Consider the following 21,634-nt stretch of genomic DNA (forward strand, 5'->3'; position numbering starts at 1 on the left):
AGCGAGCACGTTTAACAGTGTAAAGAAGTCCGAATGCATGAAATATAATGTTAAATTATAAAAGTAAAAGTTAAAAAAAGTAAAAATGTACGCATGCACACAACTATTACTGCAGTGGTCTGGTTGGAAATATGATGGTTTTATGTGAGGAACATAAGAAAATGTGAGGTGCTACAGCTGTAATCTCTTTGTACAGTAGACAGTAGACAAATGTAAATAAATTACTTACCAGTACTGCAGAACACGACATGTTTGTATTAGCCGGCACGCATCCAGAAAGCTTTTAATCTGATTACTGTTCGGATGATGTACACCGCACGTATAAAAAATTGACAGATTCAGGTGGCTGGCTAGATGTTTTGTCATCTCTTTTACCATGTGCTGACTGCTCGACAAAGCCATCTGCCAGAAAGACAAGCCTGTTGTCTTTGTTTTAAGTGATGGGACTTAAATGAGTTAAGACGTTTTAATATCTCTCAGGGAACATCAATTAGACTGCCCTGCTCTTCCCTAACGTGCCGTCTGTGTGGCAATACTGTACGCTGCATGTCAGATGTGTCACAGAATTATGACATTGAAGGATCTCAGCAGGCCGGCGTTTAACTCCGAGGTGACCTCGCTTTGTTTACCTGCGCGTACAGGGACTCATACAGCCATTTTGAGCGACGCGTATTGCCGCCGCTCTCTCGCTGCTCTGCAAACAACAAATACTCAGGCTGTCTCCTGCTTTTATTGGCAATGAGATTTATATCAAGATAATTGATCTGCCTGTTCTCTCAGCGGAAAAAGCACATTAATATGGCACAACCACTGAGCGATCCACCCGTCAGCCCCTGGAGCACAATGAGCTGTCACATGTCAAACCGCCAGGACTTCTTCCCAGACTGGAGGCTGCGCGCAGGGTCAGGGTGACCGTGGCAACCGTCCTGCCAATCACAGCTCAGTAAAAGGTAACTGCGCAGCCAGAGAAGAGCTCCAGGCGCTTTTTAGCCAAGGCACATATTATTTCAGAAACATTTGAACAAATGTCCTTTGCTTATCTGTTATGGGCTCAATTAGGCGTTGTGACAATATGGAGGGAAGGACATGCATTTTTGCACGTAGAGTCACTTTCTGTTGATTTTACTAGATGTGTTTACTAGATATTCATAAAGGTTTCATGTCATCTACACAGTATATTCTTGCGTCGGTGCTGTGGTCGTGTGGTACAAACATAAATAAAATTTCTTCGTTTCAGATCTCCACTCTTCATTTTACACCTTAGACTCTGAATTGTGTTTGTACCGTTCATGGCACAGTTACATTCATGTATGAATCACAATTTTTATTACTGTTGTACAGTAATGTTAACTGTAAACAGCCTAGACAGACAAATTGCTGACACTGTATCAGTTGTTGGACTGTATGATGATTTTTCCTGATAACTATAACATTATAAAACAAAATTGTTTGAACATTGTTTACCCTAAAAATCTATATGTTTCATCCTGTGCAGTTTGTCACAGCCATTCCCTGTACATCACTGTATCACACGCCCTCTTGTGGATTATTGCATTATATCTATTTATAATAACATTTGTATTTAAAATCTAAATCAACAAAAAATCGATACAAAAGAAATATGAATATCTACTAATAAACTGCTGTGTGGTTCGGGAGATCTGAGTGGAGTCAAATCTCCAGAGGAAGTGGTCTGAATCAGCAGTACTACATTTTAGGCTTCGTCTGGCAAATAAAAATCCATTATTTCCCTTTCGATCCAGGAAATGTAGTGAATCCTAATAATGGCGGAGGGTGATTTCAGAGAGGAAAGCTTTGATTTGTCCCTCACATTAAAGTCTTTTCCATTAGTGTTTTTGACAGTGGAGAGGCAAACACTTCGAGCTAATGTCTGGATGAAAATGCCAATGTTTGGGCCTAAATAGATAATATAATAAGATTGAATGTTAGGTCTGGAGAGATTGAAGGTTTTGGAGATGAGAGCGAACTTCCTATAAAACGGAAAAATGTCAATGTGTTTCCCTTAGATTAAATGGAAGTGAGATTAAATGGAACGTATCTGCTATGGTTTGTCAGAGCATCTCAACAATGTCTCAAACTGTCAAGAATTTTCCAACCTCAAACATTTTTCATCAGATTCAGATTCACAGTCTGCGCTACCCACATTCATTTTCATTTTTCTTATTTTTAAGTTTTCCTAAAGAATTTCGGAAGTAACCTTACAGGGTAACTCCGGATTTTCACTAAAAATGAAAATTCTGCAATTACTTACTAACCCCCAAGTACTTTAATATCTGTATGACCTCCATTTTTCCACAAAACGCAAATTAAGGTAGCTTTGGAAGCTTTCTGACTCCTCAGAGTGCAACGCAAGTAAAAACACACGTGGAAAATTTTACGATGTCTTTACGCTCTTTCAGCGCTTTGAAGATTGGTTGCGTTGCAATCTAAGGAGGATTCAGAAAGCTTCCAAAGCTACCTTAATTTGCGCTTTTGGGAAACATGGAGGTCATACAGATGTTAAACTACTTGAGGGTGAGTAATTAATGGCCATTTTGGGCCGGAGAGCAATGCTAATCGAGATTAGCCATGAGCAGAAACCCTGGATTGCTATTCTGATATACACCTCTGTTCCATGGGCTCGTGATATCATTATTCCAGGAAAGATCTTCTTCACTTCGTTCAGGGAACACCCACATCCATGAGTTACCATGAGTGATATCACTGTGGTTTATTGCGTGTCTGGATCCTAGTGTTTTTTGTCTGAGCTTGTCTGTCTGAGTCTTGTAATCTGTCTGTCTGAATGCATAGGTACGTGAAGCGAACATGCACCTGCAGGTTGTTTCCTGCCAGAATCTGTTGTGTACGCACACACACGCATATTATGTAGCTGATCCAGCCATGCAGAAGTCGGCACGCTGTCTGTTTCTGTGTCCTGTAGCTCGATTGGTGGAGCAATGTGATGTAAGAACAAACATCTTGGGTTCGATTCCCAAGAAAAGCACACTTAAAATGAATACCTTAAATGCACCGTTGTGTTCCTGTAGATTTAATGGTAGAGCATCGTGATAGCAACACAAAGGTCATGGGTTCGATCGCCAGGGAACACACGTACTAATGATAAATGTATATGTGGAATACACTGCTGTTTTGAGAATTCATAGAGGTGTCTCCTAAAGAAGTGGTTCTCAAACTTGTTTGTTGTAAGGCTCCCTTTGTGTAGAGTGCATTGCTTTGCGCCCCCCCCCCCCCCAAATAAAGACTTGTAATCTTAAACTTAGAATTTTAATTAAACCAAGAAAATATTCAGTTAAACAATGCTAAAACACCAATTCTTTTGGTTGGTGGTGTTGTTTTTCTGATGTTTGATTGCACACAATGTATGATAAATATCTATATTTCTAAAATGCCACAAAATCTGTGGCCCCCCTGGAACCATATTGGGCCCCCCCAGGAGACCACGGCCCCCAGTTTGAGATCACTGTCCTAAAGAAGTAATATATAAAATGTAATGTACAAAAGTGTCTGCCAAATGTAGAAAAGCAGTTTTCATTTCTGAAACAACTAGATAGGTTTGTGAGTTTCTAAAAGAAATAGTTTTTTTTTTTCACATGCTGTTTATATATAAATAGCACATGCTGGGTATATTTTCTAGCATGCCATTATAAATGTAGCTGTGATACTACAAGCATCTCAGAGTCTAACAAGCACTCTCATCTAACATCCATCTTCCTTTCTCTCGTAGACAAACCAGGGAGCAAGAAACACCTCCAGACTTCTTCTACTTCTCTGACTTTGAGCGACACAACGCAGAGATTGCTGCATTTCATCTAGACAGGTAAGACTAAAACACCTGCGGAGAGAGAGAGAGAGAGAGAGAGAGAGAGAGAGAGAGAGAGAGAGAGAGAGAGAGAGAGAGCGTTATTTGTGTGTATTTATTCCCACTTAGAGAGAAGATCTGACTATATTTGACTGTTCCAGAGACGCCCACTTTGCTAACCTGAATAACAATGAACCCATATAACCTTAAGCATTGCCAAGAATGTGTGCTTTTGCTTCCTTACTTAGTTTACTTGGTCTTTATCTTTGTTTGACAGAAGTGTTTGGACTTTGGAGGTGTTTTACAGATGGCAGATCTTAGACTTTGTATTAAGAGTGTCTGACATTAAGGTTGGATAAGATGGAGTTTTGCCCTTGATATTAGTGATGTCATTGTCATTAGCTTCACTGGTATGGTAAATTACAGTTAAAAGATCATGTATGAATGAACACAACATTTTCAAAATTACCAATAAAATCGATTATGTACTTTAAAATTTTCAGTATGCCAAGTTGTCACATTAGCGGTATGATGCTGTGTGTAAACAAAGGAAAAAGATGATCGGTATGAGCATGTTCCAGGTCAGAAAGCACTGAGGTAAGAATTGTTTTGGGCCAATCATACCATTCAGACACATCCCAGTTGAAAAAAACAGTATATGCTGGGTTAGGTATGTTTTGTTGCTGGTTTGACCAGATTAAACCAGCTATGGACCAGCACATGACCAGCTAAGGACCAGTACATAACCAGCTTAAACCAGCACAAACCAGCATCAAAACATAGAAGCGCTGTGAGCGCAAAACAATCTTTGACCGTGCTCGCAGGAGTTGGGGTGCAGGAAACAAAAGAAGCCATGCAGTTTGTGCTTGTTTATGGACAATTTACATTTGCATTTGTTTCGAGTTTTGGAATACAATAAAAGGACATGCACTTTCGGCAACTTTGTGGATATTATTGAACAGGAAGCACGACTCAAACACTGGTCATTGGCGCTTCCCATGTGGTAAACAAAAAGGAAAGTTAGGGGCTGTGTGCACCCAGGCGTTTCTGCCGGTGTACGGCGTGTTTTTTCAATTGTTTCTAATGGAAACGCAGCGTTTTTTGAAGACGCGAGCAGCTCTGCGTTTTTCCCACGCTCAGCGCCGGCGTTCGGCTTCTCAACTTCGGGCAGGACGCTGCGCCTGCAGTGGGCGTTTTCAGCCGCGTAAAGGACCTCGGTGGACATAGGGGCTTAGCCACTATACTCCATGATGTCATACCAACCGATTATATCCTCGTTGAGTCGTCGCTCCCCGCACGTCCCTCAACACTTTTGGACAACGGCCTGAAAAACACGATCGCGATCGAGACGATACACCTTACAGTTACTCAGAGGTAACAAGGTGCATGTGAGAGCAGTGAGAAGTCAGGAGAAAGTCCCTGTTGACTTTAAGACGCCCCACAGAGAGCGGCTTTGTGCCGCTAGTTGAGCGTGCGAGACCCACTTCATTTCCTCCAAGAACCTTTTTTGTCTTCTCTAAGATGCCTGTCATGTCCATTATGTATTTTAGTGAGAACAGGACAATGTGTGGTTGGATATGCCAATTTTTGTTGGCTGAGCGGTAAAGTTGGAGAAAGGACGCTCGCCGGTGAAATATTATACTGATGTCTTATTTGCGAGCGCATGCGGAAGCAATTGATTTTTACAAGAAACACTGTGCTACTAAATTCAATCTCAATGCAGACCACTTTTATTTCTCGCTGTGTTGTTGCTTTATTTCCACAAACAGCTCACAGAATGTTCCTAGAATGCTGAGCGTCCACACTGGGCTCTTTGTCACTTGCAGCCAGGGTGACTTTGTGCTCTGAGTAGTTTCATCTCAAAGGCTTGGGTTTCTGTCTCTCAAGGGCCGGGAGCCAATCTGTCTCTGGAGGTTTAATCTTGAAAACAGTCACACCACACGATGTGGGCTTTTCTTCCAAACAGCCCACTGCTCGCACAAAGAGCAGGAGGTGAACTCACACATCCCGTTCTGAATTTGATGAAGGACGTGCTTTTTGATTTCAGTTTGTTGCTTGAATTTAAACATTTAATAGAGTTGTCAAATTAGATGTAGAATTCAATTCAAATTTTTATAGAAGTACGATAAAAGCTATTTTAAATTCCTAGAAATTCATGTAACTATTTAAAAGTACTTTTTATTATTACATTTCTTCACGTAAATTTCTCAAAATGGTTAAATTTGCCCAATATGTTATTTATTCAAATAATAACTGACATATTTATGAAGAGTTTGGTTCCAAAATGAGATAACTCCGTTTTTAAATGTTTTTATTGTGTTAGGTAGCTGTATTTTTTTGTTATTATGGCTTAAATCAAAACAAACCAAATGCAGTTTGATTGATATTAATTGGAATGCAAAATAAAAAAACATGATTTTTTAAAAACTTTTACAAACATTTTGGAAATAGACTCTTCATATGAAGTGTCAATTTCACAGGAAATGTCTATGCATAACCTGCAATTTGATGTTTCAAACAGAGATGCAATATAGAGGCAAAAGATATGGATAGTATACGCTTTATGATACACCTATGTTTGTTTGACTATAGACGGTGGAGGGTTTTTTTTTCATTGAATTGCAATTTAGTAAATTCCTCCCCCTGTCATTTTTGTTGGTGATCAAGGATAAAATTGGAGGAAGCTATGAAACAGTTCCCATAATTGATTTTGTGGAATCACAAGACATTTGAAGGCAGTGAGGGTGGAGGGCATATGTGTCCTGCCCTATGTGACCAGAAGATTATCCAGACACTTAATACAATCAAACTTTATTCTGTGGGTTTTCTTCATTGCGTTCTTCCTCTGTATTGAATGTGACAGAAGATTGAATGTCTGGTGTTGCTGCTCTCATGAAGCATCTTGTGAAAAGTTTGACGTGTGGATAAAAGAAGACTTTGAGAAACCATTGGATGAAACTTTGCAGATGAATAATTGTATGCCGCTGTCATTTGTTTGTTGCGCACAGAATCTTGGATTTCCATAGAGTTCCACCGGTGGCCGGCCGCTTGGTGAACATGACACAGGAGATCCGAGACGTGACCCGTGACAAAAAGCTCTGGCGGACATTCTTCATATCCCCAGGTATGAGTCCCTTCTCGAGACCTTTTCTTCTATCCCATCAGCCCATGCTTCCCCCCTCTAGGTGGTGGTTTCTCACGCATATAATATTCAAAGACAAAACATGCAAAACATGCAACATCACAATTCACAAACTTCTACAGCGCAATACAAGTATTTACTTTGCAGTTTGTGGAAAACTTCATACTGTAGTAAGACAGTAATGTCAGTATTGGGACACGCTACCTCGTATATTGACCCCACAGCCTCTATTAATGTGTACTTGGCTGTGTCCGAAATAGCCCCCATACCCTAATATAGTGCACTGTTTGAGGGGACATCCATTTGTAGTGTAAAGTGCACTCATTCAATCCCATGATGCATCGCAAAAGTGTCACTTTTTCATTCGCTTGCTCAAGTGGACTATATTAGTGAACTAAATTAGGAAGTAAGGAGGGTTTTCTATGTTGCATCAAAGTGTTAGCATCTAGCTAATTATGTAAAACTATCTCTTTAAACAAGACAAAGTTTATTACAAGCAAAACTGTGTACAAATCTTATTTATTTAAAATAATTCATATTTAACGGTGTTTTTGTTTGTGTAATTAAACAAAACTAACCTAATGATGGAATTAATATATTCGTTACTTACTATAGCATAGCATACTTATTATGACTTTAAAGGTCACTTCATTTAAAAACTGGTGTGGTCCATTCCGATCCACATTTTTTAACAAAATCAATAAAGAAGTGTCACAAACACTCGGAGGCTGTTGCTATTATGAGCCCATAAGGATGCAAACACATGCGGCCGGATGCATCCACTGACCGGCACATGACGCCCAAACAAGTGTCTAGGCTAATTACAGCCTTTAATTAGCGAGCACCAATCATGCAATAAAACACGCGCAGAGTTTGGCAACTAAATGATCCACATTTAGATGATGTAAGCGTTGGGATGAGGCACATAGATTGGCCATATTCCCTCTCTGCAGGGCTATCATTAGCATCCTGCCTCCACGGTTCATGACAAATGTGTTTTTCTTGGAACGAGTGAAAGGGCTCCTCTTCCCCCGGGGAGTGGTGTCAGGAAACATTGGAAAAAGGCGTTATACACAATGATTCATCATTGGCTAAACAGCAGTGAATCTGCTTTTTAGTTCGCTGGCATCCTTCATCGCAGAATGGCACATCTGGAGGTCTCACAATTTTCAAAACAATGTTTCACAAACAGTATTAACACTATAAACAAAATCGCTGGGAGAAAAGATCGTCGTGGCGAACATGAAGTTTGTAAAGTGTTTCCTTCAGCATGTTGTGATGTTAGTGGGTAAGATTGGGCGTATGACAGAGAGTGTGTCTTAATCAGCTACCTAGGTTGTGAATCAGTATATCGTGCACACGGGTTCAGGCACTGGTAAGGATAATGGCTCACATACTGTTAAAAAAAAGACGTTTGTCTGAGGTACTGTAAAAAATCTTTGCTGCCTTAAAGTGATAGTTCACCCAAAAATAAAAATTCTGTCATCATTTACTCACCCTCTTGTCATTTCAAACCTGTATGACTTTCTTCTGCAGAACACAAAAGAAGATATTTTGAAGTTGGTTACCGAACAGCACTGGCCCTCATTCACCTTTATTCAGTTTATATAATAACATTCTTCAAAATATCTTCTTTTGTGTTCTGCGGAAGAAAGAAAATCATACATGTTTGAAATGACATGAGGGTGATAATCATTTAGGGTGAACTATCACTTTAAGTTTTTAAGTACAATGATTTACAAGTCAAGTTATATCAACTCAATTTCAAATTATATCTACTGGGCAAAACAGAGTTAAATGACTTGTAAAGCAAACACTGTAAAAAATACAACTTCAAATTTTTCACCCAACAAAGGTAACAAAGTAATTTGAACAAAGTTTTTTAGTAGAAGAGGAAGAATGTATTATTTTGAGTATGCTGAACAAAATGAGTCTAAATGTGGTACCAACAAAGATTCTTTTGTTGACTGTACTCAGATATCTAAGTGATTGTCCAAAGCGCGTCAAGAAGTTTGACCAACTTGCCAAACTGTGTAATCTCAAAAAACAATTCTAGTGTTTGAAAGTTCCCAGCATGCATTGCAGAATTTTCAATTCGCTGGTTAAAATTATTAAAATGATTGCTATTTTAGTGTTTGCTGGCTATATTTTTTGTTTTTGTTGTCATTGTAAGTTACCTTTGGTATTTAGAGTTCCTTTTTAACTATGATGTTTAATGATGTTTGATGATTGTTACCATGATTGAGGCTTATGTGCTCAGTGTTGAGCTCTCAAGTAAATGACGCAGAGAGTCCACTAAATGTTTAAAACATAAACAGCTTAAGCAGTTACATAAGCAGAGTGTGTATATAACATATCTACTCAACTCAACTCAACTCAACTTTATTTATATAGCGCTTTTACAATTTTCATTGTTACAAAGCAGCTGCACATGAGACACATTGACTACAAGCAAAACAATCAAAGTTGTACCTGCAAAAACAAGAAAAGGTTGAAATACGGAAGACAGACACACCCACACACAAAACACTCCACACACACAACACGCACACGCACCAACACACTAAAGCAGCCCCCCCGGTCAGGCAGAAACAGTATGCAAACAGTGGCGAGGAACCCAAAACTCTAATCGAGAAAAAAAAACTCAGGAGAACCCAGGCCCAACCAGGGGATTCCAGTTCCCCTCTGGCAAAAGCTGCTGCCTCTGCACAAGCTCCAGAGAACTTGCACAACAAGGCTAAATAAAATAAATAAACTTAATAATAAAATAAATTATAGTTTAAGATTATCATTAATAATCTAATAGCATTTGAAGTTTTGTGGTGAAGACATGTCAAGAGACCGCGTCCTTCTTTATCCAGCTCTATCATCTCAGCTCTTGTCAGGTCCCCACTTCCCATTCTCCGCTCTACCATCAGGTCAGGCCATGAACTGCATCCTGCTCGCTGTGGTAACCTTGGAACAATGAGACAAGACTGGCTGAGAGTAGAGTACTGTTCTGTACTCTTTGATGCAACAAGTACATCAGTTGTGTTTTTGGTTCCGGTTGATCTAACTAATGCAGCCTAAACCCTCTGAAGATTTATATTATGGAAGAGTAGTGTATGCAAGATTAAAAAGATGCGTCTTTAGTCTAGATTTAAACTGACAGAGTGTGTCTGCCTCCCGGACAGTGCAGGGAAGACTATTCCAAAGTTTAGGCGCTAGATAGGAAAAGGATCTACCACCTGCACTTGATTTTGAAATTCTAGGTATTACCAACTGACAGGACGCCTGAGAGCGTAATGCACGTGAAGGACTGTAATACAAAAGGAGTTCATTCAAGTACTGAGGAGCTAAACCATGTAAGGCTTTATAGGTAATAAGCAAGATTTTAAAGTTAACGCGATGCTTTATAGGTAACCAGTGCAAGGTTGACAGAACCGGGCTAATATGTTCATACTTTTTTGTACGTGTAAGAACTCGAGCTGCCGCGTTTTGGACCAATTGGAGTTTTTGTAATAAGCCTGCAGGGCAACCACCTAACAGTGCATTACAGTAATCTAGTCTTGATGTCATGAATGCATGAATTAACTTCTCTGCATCTGAGATTGACAGCATATGACGTAGTTTAGATATATTCTTAAGATGGAAAAACGCAATTTTACAGGTGTTGGCGACGTGGCTCTCAAATGACAGATTACTATCGAATAGAACGCCAAGATTCTTTGCTGACGACGAGGGTTTTATGGAACATCCGTCAATAGTTAAACAGTATTCTTGGTTGTTACTTATAGCAGTTTTCGGTCCAATAAGTAACACTTCCGTTTTGTCCGAGTTCAGTAATAAAAAGTTGTTACTCATCCAGTTTTTTATATCGACTATGCATTCCATTATTCGATGGAACTGCTGTGTTTCATGAGGCTTCGAGGAAATATAAAGTTGAGTATCATCAGCATAACAGTGAAAGCTAACTCCGTGTCGCTTTATTATATCTCCTAGAGGTAGCATGTATAATGCGAAGAGCAGAGGCCCTAAGACTGAGCCCTGTGGTACACCGTACTGGACTTGCGATTTGCGTGACACCTCATTGTTTATTGCTACAAATTGAAAACGGTCGGATAAATAAGATTTAAACCATTTCAAAGCTATTCCCTTAATGCCGACATAATTTTCGAGTCTATGTAGGAGTGTGCTGTGGTCAATGGTATCGAATGCAGCACTAAGGTCTAGCAGCACCAATAACGAGATACAACCTCGGTCAGACGCCAATAGCAGATCATTTGTAACTCTGATCAAAGCAGTCTCTGTACTGTGACATGCTCTAAATCCAGACTGGAATTCTTCATTGATGTCATTCCTTTGGAGGAAGGAGCATAATTGAGTTGAAACTACTTTTTCCAGAACTTTAGATATGAAAGGTAGATTCGATATAGGCCTGTAGTTCCTTAGTTCTCTAGGGTCGAGTTGGGGTTTTTTGACAAGGGGCCTTATAACAGCCACCTTATATGCTTTAGGCACATGTCCTAATGTCAGAGATGAGTTAATAATACCAAGAAGAGGATCTATAATTTCTGGGAGCATCTCTTTCAGTAGATTTGTAGGTATAGGGTCTAGTATGCATGTTGTTGATTTAGATGATCTAATAATTTTAGACAGCTCATCTTGATCTACGGTATAAAATAATTGCATTTTCTCCTTAAGGGCGCTGTAGTTAGTTTGTTCAGCGGGTTTCACTTCTGATTGCATTGTTATAATTTTTTCTCTAATATCTTGGATTTTATATGTGAAGTAGTTCATAAATTCATCACTGCTATGCTGATATACAGGATCAGAAGTCACTGACGATTTATTTTTTGTTAATTTAGCCACCGTGTTAAATAAAAACCTAGGGTTGTGCTGGTTTTCTTCTATTAGTGATGAAAAGTAGGCGGATCTAGAAGTTATTAGGGCTTTCCTGTATTTTCGAATACTATCCTTCCATGCTGTACGAAATACCTCTAATTTAGTTTTCTTAAAGTTGCGCTCCATTTTTCGGGCCGCTTTCTTTAGAGCCTGAGTGTGTTCATTATACCACGGTGTGGGGCTGCCATTTTTAATCTTCTTTAAACGTAGTGGAGCAACTTTGTCTAGCGTTACCGAGAAGGTGGAATTAAAATTTTCAGTGGTAATGTCAAGATCTTCAACGTTATTTCTCATGATTTGAGACAATTCGGGCAGATTATCGAGAAACGCATCTTTGGTAGTTGAAGTTATTGTTCTACCATATTTGTAACAATGAGTTTTATTTGTAGCCGTAGGCCAGTGAAGCAAACATAATACCAGATAATGATCCGAAATGTCTTCACTCTGCTGAAGGATTTTAACGTCGTCCACATTTATACCGTAAGACAGTATTAAATCTAAAGTATGATTACGAAGGTGAGTGGGTCCTGACACATGTTGACTAATGCCCATGGAGTTAAGAGTGTCTTTGAAAGCCATTCCTAAGGCATCTGTAACGTTATCTACGTGGATGTTAAAGTCACCAACGACAAGGAGTCTATCTGCGGCCAGTACTAGTTCTGATAAGAACCCACCAAATTCTTTAATAAAATCTGTGTGGTGCCCTGGAGGCCTATATACAATAGCTAGAATCAATTTAAAAAGTGTTTTATCTTTAGTATTAGGTGTTGAAACATGAAGAACCATGACTTCAAAAGAATTATATTTAGAGTTCGACTTCTGGGAAATGCTAAGAGAGTTATTGTAAAGTGCTGCGACACCTCCCCCTCTGCCTTTTAGACGAGGCTCGTGTTTATAATAATAATCTTGGGGGACAGATTCATTTAAAGCAATATAATCATCTGGTTTTAGCCATGTTTCTGTCAAACAGAGCATGTCTATTTTATGATCTGTTATCATATCGTTAACAAAAAGTGCTTTATTAGAGAGAGATCTAATATTTAGCAATCCGAGTCGTAACAGTTGATTATCTGTATTTTGTTCATGTTTAGTTTGTTTAACGTTTATTAAATTACTTTCAAGAGGTTTACGCATTATTTTATGTTTGCTAATCCGGGGGACAGACACAGTCTCTATTTTGTGATGTTTGGGAGAACGGATTACTACATGTTGTACATTTTGTGTATTCTGCGACGTGAGACGGCAAGCAGACAGTTGGTTAAGCCATACTGTCTGCTCCCTGACCTGGGCCCCAGCGAGTCAAGTTTTAGCATTAGCATTAAGACTTTTTGCCATATTTCTAGACAGGATGGAAATCCCAGCCCAGGAGGGATGGAGACCATCTCGTTTCAACAGGTCAGGTCTGCCCTCAAAACTCTTCCAGTTATTTATAAAAACTATATCATTCTGCAGGCACCACTCAGACAACCAGCCATTTAGTGATGATAATCTGCTATAAATCTCATCACCACGATAAGCATTGAGGGGGCCAGAGAATATTACAGTGTCTGACATCATGCTTGCGAGCTCACACACCTCTTTAATGTTATCTTTTGTGATCTCCGATTGACGGAGTCGAACATCATTTGTGCCGACGTGAATGACAATCTTACTGAATTTACGATTAGCCTTAGCCAGCACATTTAAATTTGACTTGATGTCAGGCGCTCTGGCTCCCGGTAAACATTGGACTATGGTGGCTGGTGCCTCTATGTTAACGTTCCGAACAATAGAATCACCGATAACTAGGGCACTTTCAGCAGGTTTCTCAGTCGGTGCGTCACTGAGCGGGGCAAACCTGTTCGAGACTGTAATCGGAACGGTCGAGTGATGTTTTGTCCTGCGACTACGCCGTCTCACAGTCACGAAGTTTCCCAGCTGCGGAGGATTTTCAACCGGAACCGAGCTGTGTGCGCTAATGTTGCTCGCATCCAAAGTGTTTTCTATCGTCGTTAAACTCTTACTATCCTCAGATAAAGATTGGATGCGAGACTCTAATTCTAAGATCTTCTCTGTCAGCCTAACTATTTCCCTGCATTTATCGCATATAAAGCCCTCGCAGCTGACAGAGAAGGCTAAGCTAAACATATGACATGAGGTGCAAGTAACAATAATAGGAATAGAAGCCATAACTCACCGGATTTGAAGTGCAATTCCAACTTACCAAGGTTGCTCGATGGATCGTAGTATACTATTATTATACGTAGTATACTACTATCTATTAAGTAGAATTGAGTATTAAGAGTATGTAAATAATAATAAAACAATTATATATTAATTTTATATAAAACATAATCTTTTGAGTTGGGCCAACTAAGTCCATAGTTGAGTGAACTCAAGAAACTGGATTGTTGCATTTTTATTTTAAGTTGGTTCAACTATTTATTTCAATTGACAGTCATGTGACATTACTCAGATAATTCAGTTAGGTGAAATACTTGGCCAAAAGTTGAGTAAACTCAAAAAAGCTGTGCAGCGAGTTTCCTTGAAATTTTAAGTTAAGTCAACTTTTCATTTTTTACAGTGAAGTTGAGTGTACTTAAAAACAGAGGCCAGCAAAGAAATTTTACAGTTAGTGGGTAGAACTGCCATACATTATTTACAAAAGCAAGGGTAAGGTGGTTAAAGATCCGGGAGGTTAACCGGAAGGTTACCGGTTCAAATCCCTTAATGGCAATGTATGAGCTACAACCATTGTGTCCTTGAACAAGACACCATACTCCAGGTTACTCCAGAGAGAATATCCCAGGAGTCTGTATACCGTAGCACACTTTGGATAAAAGCGTAATATCTATTTACTGAGAACAAAAACCAGACCAAGTTAATCTAAATTACATCAGTCACAACGACCATGAGAAATCCAATGTTTCCAATCCAGAGATGATTGACCCCAATAAGCGTCACCTCTGACCTTCTTATCAGATCTCTCTCTCTCTCACCTGTGGTCCACTTTCAGACCCAAAGGGCTGTTTCCAAAAACCTCTTTCTTTTCTGTTGCAGCCAACAACATCTGTTTCTACGGCGAGTGCTCTTACTACTGCTCCACAGAACATGCCCTGTGCGGGAAGCCCGACCAGATCGAGGGCTCCCTGGCTGCATTTCTTCCTGACTTGGCATTAGCGAAGCGCAAGACCTGGAGGAACCCTTGGCGCCGTTCCTACCACAAACGCAAGAAAGCTGAGTAAGCTCTTTTTCTTCGCTTTATCTGAGGTCTCCACGCACCACCCCATATCTTCATTAAACTACAGTCTGGCCTTATCAGCAAAAAAAGCCTGCCGCAGTTCTCACTTACTCTCAGAGAAACCCTATATGTGCAGTAAAACAATGAGCCATGCTGTTTTAGACGGCATGTGCGCTCCAGTGTTCCCAAGTAAGGTTATACTGTATATGTAAAAAGTGGGCAAGATGAAGTTCATATTCAAGGTAAAACACATTTCTCTCTCGTGTGTAGGTGGGAAGTGGATCCGGATTATTGTGATGAAGTCAAGCAGACTCCACCCTATGACAGAGGAACACGTCTTCTGGACATCATGGACATGACTATTTTTGACTTTTTGATGGGTAAGATTTTAAATTATTCAAAAGTGCTCATTGAGATTCTTAAGATAGACCAACTTAAGATAGACCATTTTATTAGCTCATTTTTACCGAATGCAGACCTTCCACAAGGAAAAGCCATTTACTTTCGATTTTAAGGGAAGAAACGGCGTTCAAATGTCAAGAACAGGCAATTTGCTTTAATAATTGGTAAATATAATGTCATATATGTTATCAAAAGACATATTTATATTTAATTTGTCAAAAAGACCTGTCAAAATGATTTGCTGCATCCGGGTTACTGTGTGTTATTAGTTTTGAGCGGTTGTTATCTGGGAATAACGAACCTGCAAATGTAGCGACTGGCCAATCAGAATCAAGCATTCCAACCAGCCGTGTAATAAGGTTACTTAAAGCCTGACAGCAGAAATTGTGAAGGTTTTCTGATACTAGTTTATTTCTTTCATTAGATGTGGCGTCTTTCCATCACTCGCTCTTTTTTTTTCTTTCTTTCAATTGTACAGGAAACATGGATCGCCATCATTATGAAACTTTCGAGAAGTTTGGAAACGAAACCTTCATCATTCATTTGGACAATGGCAGGGGGTAAAGTCATTATTATAATCATATAGTTCTCTTTGTCCTCCACAACTTGTTTCTTAAAGCTTCATATGACTCCACAGGCACTTCTCTTTTTCTCTGAAACCATGGAAACAGAGAGTTTCTATCTTAAGAGCGGTGAATATGTAGATTTGGTGAAGGCCAGAGTTCTACAGTACAGTAGCAGTCAGCTGTAATATGTGTGCGGTTAAAGGGTTTACAGTGGTGGGTCACACAGGACTTTTATTCACTTGATCATCGCTTTGTACACCTGGGGCCTGGATTCACAAAACATTCTTAAAGGCATACAGTAGTTCACCCAAAAATGAAAATAATGTCATGAATGACTCACTCTCGTTGTTCCAAACCTGCATAAATTTCTTTGTTTGGTTGAACACAAAGTTATTTAGACGAATGCTTGTAACCAGGGCCTGGCATTAACTTTTTTGCTCACCGGCCTCACTAGCCACTCAGCATTTTCACTGGCCACAGTTTTGTTGTTGTGAAAATAACGTTACATTTTATATGATTTAAATTGACATTGAATACTTGATCAGAGCAAAATTACTTGATTTAAAGTCATTTTACTTGATTTAGCTACAGTAGATTTAAACCCTTTCAAAAAAGAAGAATGACCACCCAAATATATCAGCTGGTATATACCACAATACTGTAATGTTACTCACTCGTATATCCACATGTAGTCCGTGAAGCGTCAACATTTCTTCCCAATAGCGGCGGCATCCTCCAGAGGTCGCATATGTCAACCGCAAACATCATCGAGGTTGTCTCATTTCAGTTAAAAAACTTTATAAAATTAACAATTACTTCTCTTAAGACGTAATCATTGTAGTTTCATTCTTACCTTGAAATGTAACGGTTGCCTTTCTGAAATAAAACCTGAAATAATAAACCTGGACGACGCATGCACCATGCATGCATGCAGCCTTCGAATTGAGACGCAGATAGTATCTTCATCTTCTCGAGCTAAGTGAAGTTCATGATGACAAGGGACACTATTTTGTAGCGAAGCTGTCTTCGCCCATTTAGTCGACATGCTGGCGTTATAACCAATAGACTTTTCCGTTCATTTCACTTCTTCACAAGGACTTGTGTGTTGGTAGTGCACATTCGATGACTAAACACTGGGTGCAGGGAGTGCTGATGGGAGTTGTAGTGTTGCAATGCCCATTGTTTATTATTTCGCATTACTTTTAAGAAAACTACAATTAAAAAATAATATTTAACCCGGCCAAAATGGCTAGTGGCTATCTTACCGGCCACAGCTGGAATCTACCTGCATTTGCTAATGTCAAGCCCTGCTTGTAACAAAACCATTTTGGACCTCATTGACTATCATAGTAGGAAAAATTACAATGGTAGTCAAAAGTGCCCCAGAACTGTTTGCTGTCCTGCATTCTTCGGAATATCGTCTTTCTTGTTCAACAGAACAAATAAAACTAAGTAATATTTCCTACTAAATATCTTTCTCTGTGTTCATCAGAACAAAGAAATGTATACAGATTTAGTAAATAAGTAAATAATGTAAATAATGACAGAATTTTTTTGGGGGGTGAACTGTCCTTTTAAGAAAAAGATTCTTCGTAACTGCCATATATTTCTTAAATTCTAATTTAAGTTGCATAAGCATTGCATTAGCAACAGCATATGCACTCCGTCAGAGCATTTGACACAGTAACTTGAAATTACATCAATATACTATAATGTGAGAAAGTATTACTCACATTATAATACAAACTATTACTATTAATTTGATGTTAAGGAAAGACTTAGTTTTTTGATGTTAAGGAAAGGCATAGTTCCCCAAAAATTTGTCATTTAAAACCTGTATGTACAGAGGAAGATATTTTGAGAAATGTCTCAGTCCTTTGGAAGACAATGGAGATCAGTGTTGTTTGGGCATTTCAACTCCTAACTACTGTAGATTAATCTAATACTGTTTCTTTGTCTCCCCTCAGATTTGGCAAACATTCTCATGATGAAATGTCCATCCTGGTCCCTTTGATTCAGTGCTGCAGGTGACATTGTCTTTCTTCTTGAATCAAAGCAATACACTGCCATTGCAGAGAAACCCTGCAGAGCTGTCCTTCAGCACAGCATTTAATCTTGGTATCTGCTATTCTCAAATGTCAAAGTTTGCCAAATGTCATTAAACTATTCCACATTTCCTATTTTCAAATGGTTTTGCCAGAACAACCCATACAACGCTAAATATGTCAGCACTGTAATTCTACTAGGTGACTAAAAGTAGCAATAGTGATAAATATGCGGTATCCAGCCAGTGCTTATAAATGAAATGTATATGCAATATCAATAAAGTTGTTGCAACAGAAAAGTCAAAGGTAAAACCGCACACACTCTTGCATACAAATTTTGACATTGAATTTTGAGACTTGTGCAGTAACTACTGTAGATATCAATTTGCATGCTTAAAGTGTTTTACTGCTCTCTGTTTTCAGAGTGAAGAAGTCAACGTATCTCCGTCTGCAGCTGTTTGCTAAAGAAGAATACCAGCTGAGTTCTCTGATGGAGGAATCTCTGCTGCAGGACCAGCTGGCGGCCATCCTCATCAAACCCCACCTGGAGGCCATGGACCGCCGCCTGCGTCTGGTGCTCAACGCACTGGCCGACTGCATGGAAAAAGAAGGTTTCTCATCCGTGGTTGAGGAAGACCTGGACCGACACCCCTACTCGCACCTCCCCCAGGGACACGGGAGGTAGTGAGGCCTGAACGTCCACCCTCGATGGGTCGAACCTCCGCCATGAGCCTTCAGCCCAACTGAGGCTTGTGCTCGAGTCACTCTGAATTCCATGAATTCCAAGACTAGCCACCAATGCCTCGGTGGACCTCTGCCACCCTTCCTGTGTGTTGACGTGCAATACGGACGGACGGGGATGCGGCTATGCGTGTGTCGTCGGAGGACTGCTGGGAAAACAAGGCTGTTTACTTTGATTCTTATTTGCGAGGGCCAGAACTGCAGAATGTACATTTCGTCGCATCCGGGTTTGTTTGACGGGCCGAAATTATTTATTACATTTGTGTATTTATCAAGTGTCAAGAGGACATCATCTGGGTAGAGAGACCAAAGCTGGATCAGACAAATAGATGACAATAATCTATATATCTACCGGTTCTTGGAAAAGCATGCAATATTATTTTCTGTTAGCTCTTTAACAAAAGGGCACATGCAAGCTTTAATGGTGGTACTGCGGTAAAAGTATTACTCCCGTGCAAGTACGCTTCAACACAATTTAACCTCATTTGCCACCGACATCAAAAGCCATCATCTGAAATGCATATTGTGCAATCAAGCCATCGTGTCAGATTCTGCACTTTTGTTGTTTCATTTGGGGTAATTCAGAGGTGAAGTGCATGCTTCATTTGAGGGTATTCAGTGGTGAAGCAGGCGTTTTATAAGGACTCGGCGTAGAATCAGAGAATGAAGCTGATTGGCCGTTTGGGCGTCTTGTGCCGGCGGTGTTTCCCGACTCAGACGCCATGCTGAATACACCTGCTCTCTCTTTTAATGAGAACCTTAAGGACGGTCTGATGCTGGCGAGGGTTGGTAACTTGGTCGTACTTCACGCTGCACTTATCTTCAGTCTCATCTGTGATTTCTGGGCTTGATTATGGAGTAAAGTACAGACCGGAGGGAAAGAAACAAACCAATAGGATGTGATGGAGTAACGGCAGCGTGTCTTAACTGCGTGAGACACCATGAAACATTAAGCCCTTTCTTGTAAGTCTCTCGTTTTTGTTCAAGCCATCTGCAACATGCGACAGGACATATAATTGGTCGTTTCTCTTTTTTGTTGTTGTTGTGCTGAGTAGCCTCGCCCACAGCAGAAATTCATTTATCCCAAACTGTCTTGCAGATCATTCCTTTCTGCGTTTCATTGAAAGTCAGATGTGGGATGTTTCTGTATGAAGTCTCTGACTTCTGACCTGGAAAACTTGAGCTTTGCAGGTTTTTCATTGTTAACACTTTCAGTTATTTCAGTATATAAGAAATCAGTGTTGAAAACAGTCTTATATCCTGGTGTACGAAAGCGAGCTTAAAATAATGATTTATAATTGGAGCTGTTGGGTAAGATTTCGTGGGAAATGTCGGGTTGGCGACCCCATGTAAAGATAAGTACGTAAAGTAACCTGCAATTTCATGTTTTGTACATTAATGGCTGATAAAAAGGTCAAAGTTATGGCCCGCTGTTTTAACATGAAATGCATTTAGATTTTTGCGTTCATTGTCGGCAGGCATATTTCTTACTGGTTTGGACGACATGTAGTGATGATGTCATTATCTTTCTACCACTGTGCTGTTTTGCTTTATTTTCACCACTAGTCACATGTACTTTTGGCGAATGTTACTGTTACACTGCACCGTGAAAAACATGCTTTCAGCTCACATTTATTTTATATCATGTAAACTATGGCCAAAAAGGCAAAAGTGCCTTTTAACTTTCAATAGCAGAGGTGACTGCCCATCCAGCACCGTACACACATTCATAGCATTCTAGCTTACAAGACATAAATTGGTCTCTGTCCTAAATGAAACTTTTTCAGCTCGTGTAAGAGCATACGTACATTGCTATTTATTATGAATAAGTACATTTGTGAGGAAATATTGTGGGTTTATTTTTTAATGTATATTTTTGCGTTTGTTCAGCTTTAAATTAAGTCCCTGTTCCGTCCAGACATTGTGTAGATGATGCTCTGTGTAAAGTATACAGCTGAATCTTTGACACGTGTGTTCGGTGTTTAACCCCAGTGCCTGTGCAATGCTTGAGAAACTTGAATGTTTTGGGATTATTCGCAAACGGACCTTTTAGCAGCCCATGGCCTGGACTCAAGGGATTATGGGATCCTCGAGGCTATTAGCCAAACAGACTGAATCAATCCCCCCCCCATCTGTGTACATATCTATAAATACGTACAGGAAGTTTTTTTTGTTTGTTGAGAAGATATGTTTTTCTTTTCTCTCTTAGGCATTGTACTGTGACGATCTGTTTGCGAAATGATAAAAGTGTGCAATAAATGAAGCTACGTTGGTGAACTTCTTTTATGTGTAAAATTGCAAATAGAAATTGTGAGTGATCATGAATATGTTTTGGTTTCAGGTAAAATTATAATTGTCAACTTCTTTCTGAAAAGAAGCAAAAAATCATGTTATGCACTTACAATTGAAGTCTCTGGTTCGAGGCATACCAGACATAGAAATAGACAAGGCCTTTAAGAAATGTGAAGCTTGAATTTTAAACATATTTGAAGAGGTTGGTTCCAAAATGAGATGACTCCGTTTTTAAAATTATTCAAAAATCATGTTTTTTATTGTGCATTCCAATTAATATCAATCAAACTGCAGTTGTTTTGTTTTGATTTAAGCCACAATAACTCAAACAATACAGCTAACTAACACAATAAAACACAATAAATACATGATAACATAATAAAAAAACATTTTTGAAAAATAAAAAAACAGAGTTATCTCATTTTGGATCCAAACTCTTCATTTAATATTCCAATGATGTGTTATTTGAGCTGTAGAGTATTACAAATTCTTTCTAGAGTTGTGATAGGCCTACTTGAGCAA

At 39.4% G+C, this 21,634-nt stretch overlaps 1 protein-coding gene across 1 annotated transcript in view; it reads left to right on the forward strand.

The window, feature by feature from the left end:
- Positions 1-21,120, forward strand: part of fam20ca (FAM20C golgi associated secretory pathway kinase a) — a 112,995-nt gene extending 91,875 nt beyond the window's left edge. Inside the window, exons 4-10 of the mRNA XM_057345582.1 lie at positions 3,746-3,838; positions 6,829-6,944; positions 14,886-15,066; positions 15,337-15,446; positions 15,947-16,028; positions 18,002-18,061; positions 18,503-21,120. Of these exons, the coding sequence (XP_057201565.1) occupies positions 3,746-3,838; positions 6,829-6,944; positions 14,886-15,066; positions 15,337-15,446; positions 15,947-16,028; positions 18,002-18,061; positions 18,503-18,764 (904 nt within the window). The 3' untranslated portion in view covers positions 18,765-21,120. The remainder of the gene's footprint in view (positions 1-3,745; positions 3,839-6,828; positions 6,945-14,885; positions 15,067-15,336; positions 15,447-15,946; positions 16,029-18,001; positions 18,062-18,502) is intronic.
- The last annotated feature ends 514 nt before the right edge of the window (positions 21,121-21,634 follow it).

This window comes from Triplophysa rosa, linkage group LG11, assembly GCF_024868665.1.
Source record: "Triplophysa rosa linkage group LG11, Trosa_1v2, whole genome shotgun sequence".
In the NCBI taxonomy this organism is placed as follows: domain Eukaryota; kingdom Metazoa; phylum Chordata; class Actinopteri; order Cypriniformes; family Nemacheilidae; genus Triplophysa; species Triplophysa rosa.